At 39.5% G+C, this 17681-nt stretch overlaps 1 protein-coding gene across 8 annotated transcripts in view; it reads left to right on the forward strand.

The window, feature by feature from the left end:
* Window positions 1-12284: 12284 nt before the first annotated feature.
* Window positions 12285-17681, forward strand: part of LOC126295264 (uncharacterized) — a 123846-nt gene continuing 118449 nt past the window's right edge. For 2 of the 8 annotated variants that reach the window (XM_049987681.1, XM_049987688.1), the window contains exons 1-2: window positions 12285-12510; window positions 15376-16741. In XM_049987681.1, the coding sequence (XP_049843638.1) occupies window positions 16594-16741 (148 nt within the window). In that variant the 5' untranslated portion in view covers window positions 12285-12510; window positions 15376-16593. The remainder of the gene's footprint in view (window positions 12511-15375; window positions 16742-17681) is intronic. The other 6 variants (XM_049987685.1, XM_049987682.1, XM_049987684.1 and 3 more) reach the window with 6 other exon arrangements.

Consider the following 17681-nt stretch of genomic DNA (forward strand, 5'->3'; position numbering starts at 1 on the left):
AATCTGAAAAAAATGCCACATTAACACACCTCAATGTGGACTTCAGGACAGCTCCAAATTCACTGTCACACCAAGAAAACTGTGATTTCCTGTGAACAAAATGACAACCAAATAAACACAAGTCATGTAGTGACTGCTAAAGCTACAATATTTCCCAAAACTTTCTGAAAGGTTAATCTGTGGTTTAGTAGAATCAAAAAGTCACTAGCAGAACCTTGACAGTTTTTAAATCAGTAAACAGTCCATACCGCCAGATTCTGTGAAGGAGTAAGTACCCTCTTGCAGATGCCCTGTTAACAGCTCGTGCATTGTAGCTGGTGTCAAATATAATACATAGAAGAATGGGAATTAAAATTGGGAATCTATTAGATAACGATCAGTATGCCATTAAGAAAGGTAAATGCACCAGGTCCGCAGCTCGCGGTGTAGTGGCTAGCGTTGCTACCTCTGGATCACGGGGTCCTGGGTTCGATTCCTGGCCAGATTGGGGACTGGGTGTTTGTGTTGTTCTCATCATTTGTGACAGTGGTTAAATTGGGCTGTGTAAATTGTGACTTTCTACGGGCGCTAATGGCAATGCAGTTGAGCGCTCCAAAAACCAATCACCATCATCATTATCATCATCATCAAATGTTCTTGAGCTGGAGATTGGATAGGTTTTATACCTGTTGCCTACTTGGATAAGTTGGGGCATCACAGGTAAATATATAGTCAGAAAAATGTTAAATGTGTGTGAGGTTTGTGGCAAGCATTTTTACAGATGAGGAGGACTTTCCTGACTTGAGATTCAAGATGGCAGTTAAGATCCTACTGAACTTACCTAAGAGGGATTTCAGGATCCATCCCCTACATTGCTCCAATGACAGTTTGTGGACAGTGTGGATTTGGCATTGCTTGTGACATGCAGATCAAGAGAGAGTGTATGTGCAGCTTTCATAAGAACTGAAGACTCTACTTGTGTCATTTGTTATTTTCAAAATGTTACTCTCTTTCCAAATGCTGTTCTATTTCTTCAAACCAATTCTGAATTTCTCAGGTTATTACATATTATTTACTGTACATTGCCCAGCCATACTTCTGTTATTAGCGGATACTTCATAATGTGGCACTACCTTTGTGCCACTAGTATTGGCTAGTGTACTTTTGCAGATAAGAAAATCAACTGAACTAGAATGTCCTGTCAGTATAGGACAAATTCAGACAATATGGAACTTTTTACACTATATTTGCAATATAATGTCACCCTTGTCTGTCACAGATTGTAGCAGCCATTGGGGTGCCTGTCTGGCCAGCTTCTGCAGCTTTCGCTTTCAGGTTTCTTTTTTTTTTCTTGGGCCCTGTACTGACATTCCAGTGATTGACACCATGTTAAAGACTGGAACCAAAATTCACACAAAAAAATTCCATGGTTGTAATTCATAGTGTAATTAATTTTGCTCACTGACATGTTTTGAATTCAATTTCAAAATAAAACCATGGTACCAGTCATTGTTTGGGTGTCAGACTGGAAAATTACAGCTTTAAGACACCCCAACCTTAAAATTAACAGCTGTGACCAATATTATTTTCAACAAGTTCCTACACTTCCTACATCATCATGGATCAGTCCAATATAATGTTATTACTAGGCTCAACTTCCAAATGATACAGGTCATGCTTTTAAGAGGAGTCTTCACGGTGGCCTATGTGTTTGTCTCATTTAAATGTATTTCTTGTCTCGTATCAAAGACTGAAACACTGTCAAAAACTGGTGCTTCTAGCTTATCACTCAATTAAAATACACCATTCCACATACAGGCGTTAATAAAATCTTGGCATTTAAATATCTGATCAAAGAGAGAGCCAAATTCGTAAGTGCATGTTGCAATTACAGTGTCAGCATATATGCAGATAGGTAATGCATCACTTCAGACAAAGAAAAATAACAATTTGTTCCGTTTATACGTAAGTAATACTTTAATAGTTCAGTTGTAATTTCTGTTGTCAGGAAAGATACCCCTAAGCAAACGATTTCAACTTGTTTTCAAGAGACGTTTTCACCGTTTTCCACCCTTGATTTTCTGAATTATACCCGTTGTTAAAAGCTTTGGCAAGTAAGGCAACTTGTTGATCTCCACTGAATCTTAAATAGTATTTTAAAACGGGCAAATAAGTAAAGCACTCAAAAATTAATAGTAAACAATTTATAGGACAGCTTGTCAAACTTCCAAAACACACTCGAATTTAGGAATTTCATAGCAGAACTGTCACCGTTTTTTTCTCGCTAGATTAGAAACACTTAATTATGTTGATATGTACATATCTAACACATCCAATTTAAAAGACTTATGATGGCGCAGAACGAAAAACATTTTCATCCGTGTTTTTTATTCGTTTTCTGTCAAATTCAGATTTGGCAGACACTCAATGATATGATCTTTGGCCGACACGCGCTAGAGCCATCTATCGGTAGATCCAGTAGAAGAGCATCCCTCATTTCCATGGAGATATACCTGCTCCATGCTCATTTCGCTAGCTTTAGACGCCTGTCAGTTGCTACGGACACTTTTATAGACGTTCCTATTAACATGCTAGTGTTTTGACTACCGTTGCGTTACATTAGATATGTGCATGTTAATAAAACCATTTATGTTCACTTTCAAGCCGTAACCAAGTGTTTATTTCAAGTTCGATAACAACAGGTTATGGGCACAGTCACCAGCAGTTTATTTGAAGTGAATAAAGAACTACGTTTTATCCGTCACATCAAGACGCAGATACAGAACGCCGATATCATGAGTTCAGTTCGTGCTAATTCGTTGCCGTTAATTGAAAAACTGAAAAAAAGAGAAAATTACAGTACATGGCAATTTGCAATGAAAACTTATTTACAGCACGTACAGTTGTGGCAGTGTGTAACAGACGAGATGAAGCCAAGATATGAACCGCAAGGGCCAAAATAATCTTAGTTGATCCTGCTATTTATGTGCATCTGCAGAGCACGTCATCTGCAAAAGAAGCGTCGGATTAATTAAAACAAACTTACGAGGATTCAGGACTTTATCGAAGAATAGGCTTGTTGAGAACGCTTTTAACAACATGATTAGAGAGCTGTTCGTCTGTGGAAGAATATGTGTCGAGAATAATTTCAGCGTCAAATAGATTGAATGATCTTAACTTTAAAGTGAAAGACGACTGGGTGCTTACTTTCCGTAAGCAAAATAGGGTCACTCAATCATTTTTGACAATAGACGCTCTCGCATTCGAGGTACAGAGAAGATTGATAGCTACAGCATCGTTAATCAAAGGAATATATAGGCTGGTCCAACCACGTGATTGCAGTGTAGAAACAAAATATGCATGCTTGTTTATTGATGTGAATCTATGGCATAGAAGAATAGGCCACCTACACTCAGATGCGATGGAAGAATTACGAAACGGTTGGGCTAATGGCATCAAATATAAAGGAGCCGTCGACACTCCGTGTGTTACGTCTATGTAAGGTAAGCAAACTAGGTTTTCGTTTCCTCACTCCACTTCTAGAGCTAAAAGAATTTTGGAGTTAGTGCATTCAGATTTGTGTGGTCCAATGCACTTCGATTGGCGGAGCTAAATATTTTCTAACTCTGATCGATGATTACTTTGGAAATTTTTTTGGTATCTTGTCAGCAATAAATAACAAGTACTTGATATTATATGCAATTTTGAAAAGTTCATAGAGAATCAGACAGCCGAAAGGCTTTTTATCTCGCATACTGATAATGGAAAACAAGATGTAAACGAAAGACTGATGAAATTTTTAAGGGAAGGAGTTAAACATGAAACCACTATTCCCTACACTCCAGAACAAAATGGTGTTGCAGAAAGGTCCAATAGAACAATCATGGAAAAGGCAAGATGTATGTTATTTGTAGCGAAATTGCCTTCGAATTTTTGGGGAGAAGCAGTTTCCACTGCAGTTTTTCTCATTGACAGATCATCAACAAAAGCTTTGAACAACGTAACGCCAGAGGAAGCTTTTTCAGGAATGAAACCTGTACTCTGACATCTAAGATTATTCGGCAATAAGGCATTTGTCTGCATACCAAAAACCATTAGGCACAAATAGGACAAGAAATATGTTCATTGTATACTCGTTGAATACTGTGAAGACATCAAGACATTCTGGTTGTTCCATCCGGTTCAACAAAGAATCATTAAATCCAGAGATGTGATATTTAAAGAAGTAATAATTCAAGAGAATAATAACAATCCAGGAACATGTGATCATTTGCTGGAACCAAATTAAATATTTATTCCGTTCGCAAATAAGGAGGAGAACATTACTATTCAAGATGCCTCAAGGGACAACAGATCAGATAACAGCATTTCAGAAGAAACAGGCTCAGTCGAAATAGAAGAAGAATCTGAACTGCCTCAATGAATGCTTAAGATCTTCCAAAATACCCATACCAAAGATGATGGATGATTATGTGACCTGTTGTACTAAAGAAGATTCACAAGAATCAGAACCATCAACTTTGGAAGAAGCTTTGCACTCCAAGGATTCAGAGAAATGGTTTCAAGCAATAGAAGTAGAATTGAAGTCACATGCGGAAAATAAATCTTGGGAATCAGCTATCCTGCCTCAAGGCAAAAAAGCGATTGATGCTAGGTGGGTCTTTAAGATAAAAAGAGACTTAGAATGACAGATAATTCGCCATAAAGCTCGACTTGTAGTTAAGGGATGTTCACAACTTAAAGGTTTAGACTATGAAGAAACATACTCACCAGTGATACAATACAATTCACTCAGATATTTGTTTAGTCTAGCTGCTAAATACGACGTGGACATTGATCATTGTGATGAGGTGACAGCTTTTTTGCAAAGTGATTTGAAAGAAGAGTTTTATTTTAAAATTCACACAGTTGACTACGTCACAAAAACAGTCAAATATGAAGGCATTAAGAGACTCAAGAAAGCAGTGTATGGGCTTAAACAGGGAAGTCGCTGTTGGAACATCAAACTGGACAAAGTTCTACTAACTTTAAATTTCAGCAGGTCCACTGCTGATCCATGTCTTTATCACAGAAACCAAGTTAGTGATATATTAATTGCAGCTGTTTACGTAAATGACGTGGTGATATTTTGTAACAATATGCAACAGAAAATTGCATTTAAAGCCAACTAAAAGAACAACTGAAGCTAAAGGACCTTGGAGAATTACGCAATTGTCTAGGGGTCAGAGTGACAAGAGATTATAAGCTTGGACTATTATGGATGGATAAGACTGATTATATAAATCAGATTTTACCAAAGTATAAAATGGAAGACTGTTATCCAGTATCCACTCCGCTTGACAATAACCAGGTATCAACTCATGAAATGAGCCCAAAAACAGAGAGAGAAAGATATGCCATCGAGGAAGTTCCATACAAAGAAGCCGTAGGAAGCTTATGTATGCACAACTAGGTACTAGACAAGATCTAGTGTACGCAATTAGAGTTGTGAGTCAACCCTGGAATGTCCCACTGGCAAGCTGTAAAGCGAATGCTAAGGTATATAAAGGGAACTAATGACTTCAAGCTACAGTTTTCCAAAGAATATCATGGCATCACAGGTTACACTGATGCTGACTAGCACTGGTTTTTTTATTTATGTCACGAGGTGCAGCAGTTTCATGGAATAGTGAAAAACAACCAACAGTAGCCGTCTCGACGACAGAAACAGATTATATGGCTTTAACTTCTGCATGCCAGGAAGCACTTTGGCTGCAACGACTGCAAAGAGAGATATCCCCTTTCCCAAAAGAGGGCTTGATAAGATCGTTTTGTGACAACAAAGGTGCATTTGATCTGTCAAAGACAAGTGGGTACAAAGGTCGCACTAAACACATTGAGATCAGGCGTCATTTCATCACAGAAAAGATAGATAGAGGAGAAATCACAGTGGAGCAAATTTCCACAAACGGAATCTTTGCACATATGATGGCGAAGCCACTGCCAAGAACCAAACATCAGCAACTAACACAAGAATTTGGACACCGAGAATGAAGTACTGAGACACATCACTTCTAGTGGGGGTGTTCGAATTCAGAATCGATGCCTCTGCTACATATTTATCTTTACCACAGTTGCTGCAGACACTTTTATAGATGTTCCTATTAACATGGTTGTGTTTTGCCTCCCCTTGTGTTACATTCGTTGTGTGAATGTTAATAAAAACATTTATAGAAGGTAGGAGCCGAGGTACTGGCAGAATTGAAGCTGTGAGGACGTGGCGTGAGTCGTGCTTGCGTAGCTCAGATGGTAGAGCACTTGCCTGCAAAAGGCAAAGGTCCTGGGTTTGAGTCTCGGTCTGGCACACAGTTTTAACCTGCCAGGAAGTATAAAAAACATTTATGTTCACTTTCAAACCGTAAACGAGTGTTTATTTCAATTTCGATAACAACACTTATCACAGAATTTTTCTGTCTCAGTGGAGTTTTTAATGTCATTTTAGATGATAGGGCACTTGCCTGTGTGGATTAAAGCCAATCCACACTGTCCATCATTGGAGTATCATGTTATGGCACCATCACATCAGTGTGTATTCACACTGTCTGTCACGTCACAGCATGTCAAGTCAATTTAACAAGTTACTTGATCTCAACTCGCATCATGGCTGTCCTCATTTGGGTTGAGGAAGAGGAATCTTCATTTTATATTTTTGAAAGTCGAAGCATCAGTTTTTTATTTGTTGCACCAAACTGCACCCAGAATTACTAAAAGAAATACAGTGTTACGATCTGCCACCACACAGCGTGAAAAACTGGTTTGTTTAAGGTTGAGATTCGCTGTCACTCCAGTGCAAATATTTGGGCAATAGTCATATCTCCCTCAATACCTTTGCTTTCCAGATTCGTAGGATTTCTCTACCTCTTGTATGTGGCTTTTAGTAGTTGCAGTGCCTTATTTGTACTGGGGATTACCAGTGAAACTAAATACGCATTGACCACTGATGCCTGCAACACTGTTTCACACCACTACCAGAGTGTTACTTAGCAATAAATAAGCTTGTCACAAACACACATTTAAACAAGCAACTTGAAGTGTGTGAAGGTTTCAAACAATTTCTTTACGTAACTCTACAAATGACTAACAATATACAAATAAATTCCACCTACTAATCAATCTGATTCTACCCACAGTACTTTTTCACTTCAAATTACAGATATATTGCTTGCATTTGATTGCTAAATGTAAAAATACCACACCAGTATGTATACAAATCCACTTCATAAGTGTAGTAAAGGGCAAGAAATTAGTAAGTTCATAAAATACGATTCATATTGCCTCACTGTATCAATTACTCTTTCATCATTTATTATGAGTTTTAACAAAAGAAATAACAAAACAATTTTATAATAAATAAGTAAACAAAAAGCGACTGATATTAACCACTAAAACTACAATGAAACAAAATACAGAGATCTCCAGATGACAATGTATTGGGAGAAAATGATCTTGGGGATCATGTGATCAACAATGGACAGATGTCAAAACTTTCTTGTTGAGGATCCTTGGTGGTGCCGGGACGTGATGTGATGGGATGGAATGCCCAGTGTGGATGCCACCATTTGAAATGCACTGCAGAATGTTTTGATGGGACAGATGTGACGTGATCTAATGGCCAGTTTGAATTGGCCTTTAGGATCTACTGAGTGTTTGCCAGACGTCAGAGACAGATAAAGATAACAAATTGACTATGTCTGTATTCCATATTGCCTGTTTGTGAGAGCACTTTCCAAAGCGTCAAGTATAAAACAAGTTACTGGTACATGTAAGAAAGCGGGAGTGTGTCACAATTACTGCCACTTCCCTACTGTCCATGACCTTGCAGATACCTCAGTCCCACCCTTGACTCCAAGCTTTGGTACTTGAACGTCCTATTACGGCACAGAATATAAAATAAGTACTTCGTGGAAAACACAGCACGTCCCCTGGTCACGACCATATTCTCTATCAACACGTAAAAGAATACCCTGTTTCCTTTCCCATCACCCTTGCAATTCTGTACAACACTACCTTCTCCACAGGCTACTATCACAATGTGTACAAAACCTCCAAAATCGTACTTTTTCTCAAACTGAACAAACCACCCACTGATACCTCCTCATACCACCCCATCTGCCACAGCTCAGTGTTTAGCAAGGCCTTCCAATCCATCATCTCCCAATGTATCCACTGTTGTCGGCACAAACACCATCTACTCCCTCTTACCTGGTGTGGTTTCTGCCCCACCTCCTCTATTGATGATAAATTCCTGAACCTCACCTATCTCCTATCCTATCAGCTCAATGACCATAAATCCGCCATCTTTGTCTCTCATGACGTAGAGGACTATGCGAACATGTATGGCATTCCGATTTCCTTTTCAAACACCAGACTTGCGCACTTGCAACCAAGTATGTCCGCCTTATTGCATTCTTCTTCTGCAGTCACCCATCCTGCACCATTATTAACAATAACAATTCCAGGACCTTCCACCCCCATTCCAGGAGTGCCTCAAGGTTCCATTCTCTCCCCTCCCCTTATGTCTTACACACTGCCAGTACGTCCAAACCACCTTATCCCGTTCACCTCCTTCAGTATGCTCATGACACTGCTTTCCTCGCCCTCTACAGCATACTTCAGAAATCCCAATGATCCCACGAAATCCACCTCTATCAGTTTATTTCCTGATGTAACCAATGACTCCTTAAGATTAACCCCTTCAATATCCAGGAATTAATTACAGGATGGAGCACCCACATCTTCCGCCTCCATGACTTCTACCCCAATATTTACAACCGTCGTGTCCAGCTAACACACTCAAATATCTTGGACTAAACTTCAACTGACAACTATTTTGGAAACCTCGCCTGTTATTCATCCAACAGAGAGCCCACAATAGAATAAAATTACTAAAGCTATTAGCTGGCTGAATATAGGGTCTACACAGCTCCACTGACGTTCACACATACAAATCCTTGATCTGCCCCATTTTCTGGTATGCAAGTGTTGCACAGATATCTGTCCCACCCAGGTTCTATAAGTCTCTCCAGGTCCTTGAACACCATGCTTTGTGCCTCGTGCTTCACATCTGCTTACCTTTCCCTGCAATAATCCTTTACCAACTCATCAAATTTCCACGTCTCCTCACTCACTTTGAACACGAATAACCTGCACAATACGCAAACTCAACCTCAAGAATCCTATTATTCCCCCTCTCGTTTCCAATCGTAGTGTGCTACTGCACAGTTATCAGCACAACTTCCGCGTCCTCTCCTAAAAAAATTTCGACTGATTTCCTCTCCCAGACCACAAACTCCAACGGTGACATACACATCCTAACAACTCTGAATCGACCCCTTCCTATCCATCCCGCCCAAGGGCTCCTTCCTTGCCTCTCCCCGTTCCACATGGCTTCCTTTTTCACTCCCTCTCTCACCCCTCCTTTTTCTGCAAACCTATAGATCCCAATACCAGCTACTTCGCTCTCCTTGCCCACGTGTCATCACCACCTCTTAGAAGTACTCAGTCCTCATCACCACCACTCTCCCATCTCCCTCTATACCCACCTTGCTTTTCATGAACAATGTGCCATTCCAGGACAGGTCCTTTACCAGTTTTAGTGTTCAGTGTTTTTTCAAATGTTAATGTTGTTGAAGTTTTTTTGCCTTTACATGTGCTGTCTAGCCATATTGTTTTCATTGTTTTTTTAATTATTCGTAAAGACAGCATTATTTATTACATTCTCCCACTAATATCACCTTTTAAAAGTAATTTTATATTCTTAGTAAATTTGTCTCCTTGTTTTGTGTGTAGCATCTTGGTTAGAGAATAATGTCTACTGGCTGACACGTGGGTTGACTGTATGACTTCCAGTCCACCTCCCCTTTCACAGTAGTTGAGAGAGGATGAAATAATAAAAAAGGAAAAGAAAAAAAATACTGCGCCACTCAGGAGTCGCATTGTCACACAGTAAAACAATATAGCATAAACTTTATTAGCCATTAAAAAAGTCTTCTATGGAATTGGCATCGTCTGTGCAAATTCTACATTAACGTAAGTACATTTACATACAAACACATGCCTTTACAAATACTGTGAACTGGGGTTGCGCTGGCCCAACATTTGCCTGTCTTTTTGTGTATACTGGTACAAAGAAAATTTTTCGGATCTTTTCAAAGTGTCATACCACCAATTATGCCGTTATTAAACAAAATATTCGGATAAGTGGGAGCAGCACTCCTAAACTGAGGTTTCTGTGTGAACTTAGCTGTGTACATAGATAGTTCATGCATGCAGGGAATCCTGAATTTCAACGATTTTTACCTGTTGTGGATACTTTCAAGGTATAAAAACATGCGACATAGATGGTTGTGTCTTTTGATTACACTGACGTAGAAGATTAAAAGTCTTATCACCACCAAAATACCGTAGACGACAGCTTGCGTTCTTCAGTCAAATCGATCAACGTTCTCGCCCACGATATAAATACTGTGGGAAAGTGAGAAGATTTTGGAGCGAATTGAAGGGGTCTGCTGAAGAAGGTGCTGACCAAAAGGATGGTATTTTGAGTTGCTGCGTATTATATGTTTGATGGAACTGAAAGTCAGGAACAAAATTTCAGAGAGGCAAAACAAATTAGATAGTAGAGAGCTCTTTCTGGTGGTACATGTGGGAAAAGTATTGCCAACATGTGATGCATTCGTAAACACAACAGACATTGTGGTCAAACTAATCCTTACTAGATAAGGTTTAAGTTCATCATATCTGTCCCGTTTCTGTGAAGTGCATGTTCTGTCTAGCTCAGCCACCGCGTGCTTCGTGTCATTCCGGCAATCGCCGTTCGAAACGAAATCGGCGGTTACCTTCCTGTCTTTACGTCAAGTAAATCTGATGTGAAGATCTCACACACACACCACTATCTCATAATTTATTGTGTTTTTTTGAACAGATTGGAACTGATATTAGAGAATTTCTTAAATGTGTTCTACAAAGTGCATGCAGTAGTGAATTAGTTGTGTTCAGTCAATAATCAGTTATGGTATTATTTTCGAGGGAAACAGTGCTCAGAATGTACAAACAGTACTTAAAATGCAAAAAAGAGCAGTAAGAATTATAACAGAAAACAGTAAGCAGGCCCACTGCAGAGAACTTTTCAAAATGTTAGAAATTCTAACTGTTTCTTTTCCTTGTGAATTTATATTCCAAACCCTAGTGCACATCAAGAAAATATAGAAAATTATAGTACAAATATCAGTTTTCATAACTATAGTACAAGAACAAGTCACTGTCTTCACCTAGACAGGAAGAATAAACATAAGACTCAAAATAGCTTCTTGTATGAAGGTGTTCAAATGACTCTGAGGACTATGGGACTTAACTTCTGAGGTCATCAGTTCCTTAGAACTTAGAATTACTTAAACCTAACTAACCTAAGGACATCACACACATCCATGCTCGAGACAGGATTCGAAACTGCGACCGCAGCGGTCGCGCGGTTCCAGAATAGCGCCAGAACAGTTCGGCCACTTCGGCCGGCGAAGGTGTAAAACTGTATAAGAAACTGCCGCAGAAAATAAAAGAAGCAGATACCATGTACCGCTTTAGGAGAAATCTTAAATTGTTTTTGCAGGAACACTGCTTTTACACTGTAAGTGAATTCCTTAGTACAAAATGATTGTAAATAGCTTTTGTTTCACAATATTTTGATAATGAGCAAAAATGATTGTAAATAACTTATATGTCACAATGGTTAACTACATGTAACAACAAACTGTATAAATATATGAATGTACGCTACTGACAACATCGATACATTTTAAAATGTGCACAGATGGCTAAATAAATAAAAGTGTAGAAGTTTATCTTACAAGCTGAACTGCATTATAAACGGGTTTATGAAAAAGGGTTTATGAAAAACGAAAACGACTGAGTCGACCAAGTCAAACAGACGAAATATGCAGCTGGCACAGGATACAAAAATTGAAAGAAGTTGAACAATTTATTCATCACCAAAGGAATTCGAAAAGCTTTCTTGTAAATTTTCACATTCCAGGAAAGGCAGCAAACAATTTACGTAATTTGCTTATGCTTAGAACTTAATAACAGCAACGGTGCTTTGCATGTTGACCACGTCATGAACGCCGAAAACTGTGTTGTAAGACATTATGTTTTGATGTAAGCTTAATTTAAATTGTCGATAGTCACGCCATTCGATTGTAGCTTTGGCCGGCATCTATTAATACGAACATTGTCGCCAACATAACGGCGTGTAAATCCGGCAATCCGCTAAGTCAAGATGGCGTTCAGTGTAATGTTTGTGTTGGTATCGTGAAGTACCAACAGCTGTGAACTTTTTTTTCTCGTTTAATATATTCCTCGCCCCGCCAGCAAATAATGATGGTTGCTGGCTACGATGTGTTGCGGCGATTGTGGGCAACGAACCAACACTTATTCAGACGAAAAGTGTAGTTAGGTGTTCGTCAGTGTGTGACGTGTGTGCAGAGCGACTATTTCGTGGTAAGTACTAGTGTAAAAAGTGCTAATAAAACAATGTGTTGAATGGAACATAGATCGAGACACTGGTTCCTTGGGAGATTCAAACACGAGTCAAGATTGCTTTTGCAAATAGATAACACGAAGCCAACCCTTCGTCTTCAAAGCCCATGTTTTAGTCTGTTTACTAAACGCGCGGCTAGAGCGCTCATTCTCTCTTTAGTTGTAATTTCTTAAGTGCATATAAGAATGGGTATGAGGCAGATTCAGTAACATAAACTGCATATTTTCAATGTCGTTTTTAATACAACCGGGAACACTTCTAGTAAATGATTTAACTTTACTCCGGCATGTCGCCGTGTATAATTTTCTCTGCAGCCTTTCTTCAGTTACACGTTCTAAGTAATGTTTATCGTGAATGTGATTTGTATTCATAATAGTTATCACCCACTGATCATGTACATAAGACGGATTTCGTCAGTTGTGTACAGAAAATTTAAGTACATACGGATTCATAATTAAGTGACACATACGTACTGTAATATATAACACAGTAAACAATACTAATATGGGTAGAGAAATCAAGCGTATTATAATACGCGACACACTGTACTTCTTACAGTAATACATAATATTTAAGTACTTTTAGATATTTGCATATGTGACAAGTATGTGTAACTCACTAAACAGTATTAATAACTGACTTGAGAAATTAAGGGAATGAAGATATTCGACCCCATATGTTAGGCTACTTATGGAGTGTGCCGCTTCCAATTCAACCAAAAAATTCAGAAGGGCCACTTATGTTTTACATGTTGGTGCTAATTGCTAATTTCACATTTCGTTTTTAACGTAATCTTTACTGTGTGGTCTGAGGTACCTTACCACGTTTGTGCGGCACCCCCGTCATGGGTCGAGTCACCGTATAATAACTTTTTTCTGTGGAGATAATGCTTTAACAATATTTTTGTATATGCCCTTTTCTAGTGCTTCATTAATGTCTTTGGGTAATTTATTATATAGCTGTTAATCCTGGTATTCTGTACTTCGTTGTTTTCTTTCTGAGTGTGACGTTTACTATTTCTTGTGTTATGTTTGTGTATAGAGGTATTTGTGGCATATCTATGTTTTCTGTGATTGGGAAAAGATATTTGTAGGGAGTATAGCTAAGGCCAGTAGCTGTTTAAATTATTCCAGGCACTGATTTGTTTGCTTTCATTACTGTATGTTGTCTCCACTTCAGTTAATTACCTAGTACATCTGCAAAAGCTATGTGTTGTTTACACAGCGTACCGATTCACCTTTTATATTTAGTTTAATGTTTGTTATTATTTTTGATTCTTTAGAAATTTGTACAGTTTTGATTTATCTTAAATGTTACTTTATTGTCATCTGACCACTATGGTAGAGATAGCCATCGAAAGTCCAAGAACTTTACTCAAATTGAGGAGGTTTGAAAACCGAGAAGATTATATTCAGACATGCTGCTACAAAAGACTGTGGGGACATCTGCTGAAGATGGCAGAGATAGCTATCGAAAGCTCAAGAATTAATCAAATTGATGCAGCTTGGAAACTGAGAAGATTTTATTCAAATTCTCCAATCATAATGTACAAATCATAAGCAATAAATTCTGGTCTGAGTTCACATCTGCCCCCTGGAAATGTCTCACAGTTTAAAACGTGGTTCCAAGATGTATGTCTTACCGTTATATAATCAATGTAAAACCTTCCATTGTGTCCGGGTCTCATCCATGTATGTAACATACGTCAAAATCCATATACATACTCCACCAGCCACTTTATTGTACCACTACCGGTCGTTTCCTGTCCTGATTCACTTATAAATGAAGTCCATGCATTGTCTAAGTGTGGTGCTAAAATTTGTGTTCATCCTCTTTTGAGATTTTTAAACCAAGTGTTAGCAATGATTGAATCGTGCTCTAAGTAAAATTCTACTGAGTGGTTGCCCCCTTCATTCCTTCCTGTCAGTCGATATTCTCCTACTATTTTTCCTTCTCTTTTTCTTCCTGCTACTGAGTGCCACTCACACTTCGCAATTAAATTTTCCTGTATCTAAACCACCTGAAAATTTTTTTACAATCATACATTCTTTCAATCTCTTCATGTGCAGAGCTAGTTGACATGTAAGCTACTAACTGTTGTGGGTGGTGGTGGTTAGTGTTTAACGTCGCGTCAACAACGAGGTCATTAGAGACGGAGCGCAAGCTCGGGTTAGGGAAGGATTGGGAAGGAAATCGGCCGTGCCCTTTCAAAGGAACCATCCCAGCATTTGCCTGAAACGATTTAGGGAAATCACGGAAAACCTAAATCAGGGTGGCTGGAGACAGGATTGAACCGTCGTCCTCCCGAATGCGAGTCCAGTGTGCTAACCACTGCGCCACCTCGCTCGGTTTTGTGGATGTTGGCTTTGTGTATATCTTGGCTACGAAATGTGTTCACTGTACTGCTTGTGGTAGCTTATCCACACGTCTCTTTTCTTATTCCTAATTAGACCTACTCTTTCAGTACCTCCATTTGATTCTGTATTTATAACCCTGTACTTACCTGGCCAGAAGTCCTGTTCATGCCGGCAGTGAGCTTCATTAATTCCCACTATAAATAATTTCAACCTGTCCACTTCCCTTTTCAAATTTTCTAACCTACCTGCCCAATTAAGATGTCTTTATGACTCCACGGTCCTACCTGTGGAATGCCAGTTTTGATTTCCCGGAAGTCAATGTCTTCCTGAGTAGTACCTGCCTGGAGATTCGAATGGGGATATTTTTCATCCGAAATACTTGATCCAGTTGGATGTCATCATTATGCCATACAGTAGAAATAAATGCCATTGGGAACAAATAATTGTGTAGTTTCTTCGTGCTTTCAGCCACTTGCAACACCAGCACAGCAAGGCCATATTGGCTGATGTTACAAGGACAGATCAGTCGGTCTGCCAGACTGCCTCTGCAGTTACTGCAAAGGCTGCGGCCCCTCTACAGGAACCACAGGTTGGCCTGATCTCTCCGCAAATACTCCACTGTGAATGCACCTGATGTATGGCTACCTGTATCTTTGAGCCACACATTGTTTAAGGTTCGTATGGAGACCAAACTTGGTACATTTATGAAGCAGAACCTGGAAATAAATCCAGTGGAGATAAGACGCCTCTAGAAGTGCACAGAAGGAAATAGTAAATGAAATATGATGTTCGTGGAAGTGTAAGGTTAAGTATGATTTTTGTTGTTGACATGCTATACTAAATCAGTGGTGTTTACTTGTTAGAATACTAACTGTTAAATGCAATTTGATAAATACTATTGACAAGTTACACGAATGACCTTGAGAGTTGGAACAATGGCTACAGGGATCAGACATTTATCTGACACAATTTCTATGCGACTCTACGTCAAAACAGAGGTAGGCTACTGTGGTATTTACTCGTGTTTTGCTGCACGGTTTAGAACTGTGTGTGAATTCTGTCTACACTATCTGCTTTGGTATAGCCAAATAATTTCCAACCGAACTGATCTACAGCCGAGTTCAGTGACAATCCTCTGTAGAAATGGCAGTACCCCTAGAAGCTACCGATCGCAGACTCTGCAGTTTCCTCAGCTCTCTATCCCTTTCGAGGAGCTATATACATAGATGTGGAAATGTCGAAATTTTATTTTCAACTGGCATCATGGTGTTTCTTTGGTTCAGTATCCTTTCAGTGCTTGGAGATGTTGTGGGAATTGATTCAATCTAGCACGTTTTTCAAATTAGATATTGTGCATCATTTTTACTGTTGCATGTTCTACATTGTTGTTGTTTCTGACATCAACATCAGTAGTCACTCAGTCACAATCAGTCGGCGATTTTTAGGATCTCGGAAAGTGGCAGGTTTCTTCGCTTCGTTGCGCGTCACGGTAAGTTTTTATACCACGTATTAGAATGACACAGTTAATACAATAAATAGGAGTACCGGTTATTACGGAATACGAAACACATCATCGAGGTGCTGACAATTCGCCACTGACGTGGGATTATTCGGCGTGACTGCTCCTTATACTTATTTTTCGAAAGTGGCTTTTTTTGTATTGTTACAGAATTTGCTGTGTTGACAATGCCTTTAAAGAAACGTAAGGCAATTGGTCAAGTGCATCCGGCAGCAAAGAAAAAGAAACAACGACGCAGACGAGAAAGGGACGCAAGAATAGCAAAGCTGCACCAGAGAGCTGCTTCGGCCAGAGCTTCCGGGACCGAGCAGCAGTGTGAGGCCAGATTACTCTACATACACAGCTCATTCTTTTTCCCTTTTCTAATGGAACATATGAATAAATACAAACCTGGACAGTTCTTGGTATTCAGTTATATTTAATAATTTGAATACTGTTCTCGTGAATATGGGTAATTGAAGTTTCTTTGCTAGTACATTACAAACATAGTGAGTTTACTTTCCTTTCTAAAAGAAGATTCGAAAAAATAAATATGTGGGCAAAACTGTTTGAATATGTAAGGGGTATCCAAAATGATCAATCGGAGCATTTGCTGCAGTGTATATGCGAGGTAGTGTTACTCTGATGCCGGTATATAAGCACCGACACGTACGCAACCAATTAGAGTGGCATTTGTGTCTTACCGACGTGCATGTGGAAGTGCGACTGACGGTGACGTTATTACCGAATGCGTTCAAACAGGGTCAGTGTGCTGTCGTTCTTTTCTCTGCTGCCGAAGGACGAACACGTGTAAACAATCGTCGAAGAATGGAGAACGTGTACGGGGCAGTAGGTCTGTCGAAAACCGCTGTGCGCGGAATTCTGTGCCGGTTACGATTCGACACGAGACCCCGAGCTGGCAGTTGACGGTGCGATTAGGATGGACAGTCTTGTAACCGTTGTGTGCTAGTAAAGGACCATGTCATCAGCTTCAGTAGTGTGCAAAACACTATCTGGTAGAGTTAATCTTCTGTAAGATCTGCAGCCAGTGGATACCCCGGGTGTCAAATTCCGAACAATAAGCAGACTGGATGGCGGTTTTCCCTTAAGCAGCTGATGTGTTTCAGTGTTGAAGATAACACATTCTTTGAGTGCATTGTTGCAGGCAGTGAAAGCTTGTACTTCCTGTGGGAACCAGAGGTCAAAAGCATTGACTAACGCAGTGGTGTTAACCATCATCCCCCTCCCTCCCCACTCTTCCCACCTGGCGGGTCTG

Source organism: Schistocerca gregaria, chromosome 11 (assembly GCF_023897955.1).
Source record: "Schistocerca gregaria isolate iqSchGreg1 chromosome 11, iqSchGreg1.2, whole genome shotgun sequence".
NCBI lineage: Eukaryota > Metazoa > Arthropoda > Insecta > Orthoptera > Acrididae > Schistocerca > Schistocerca gregaria.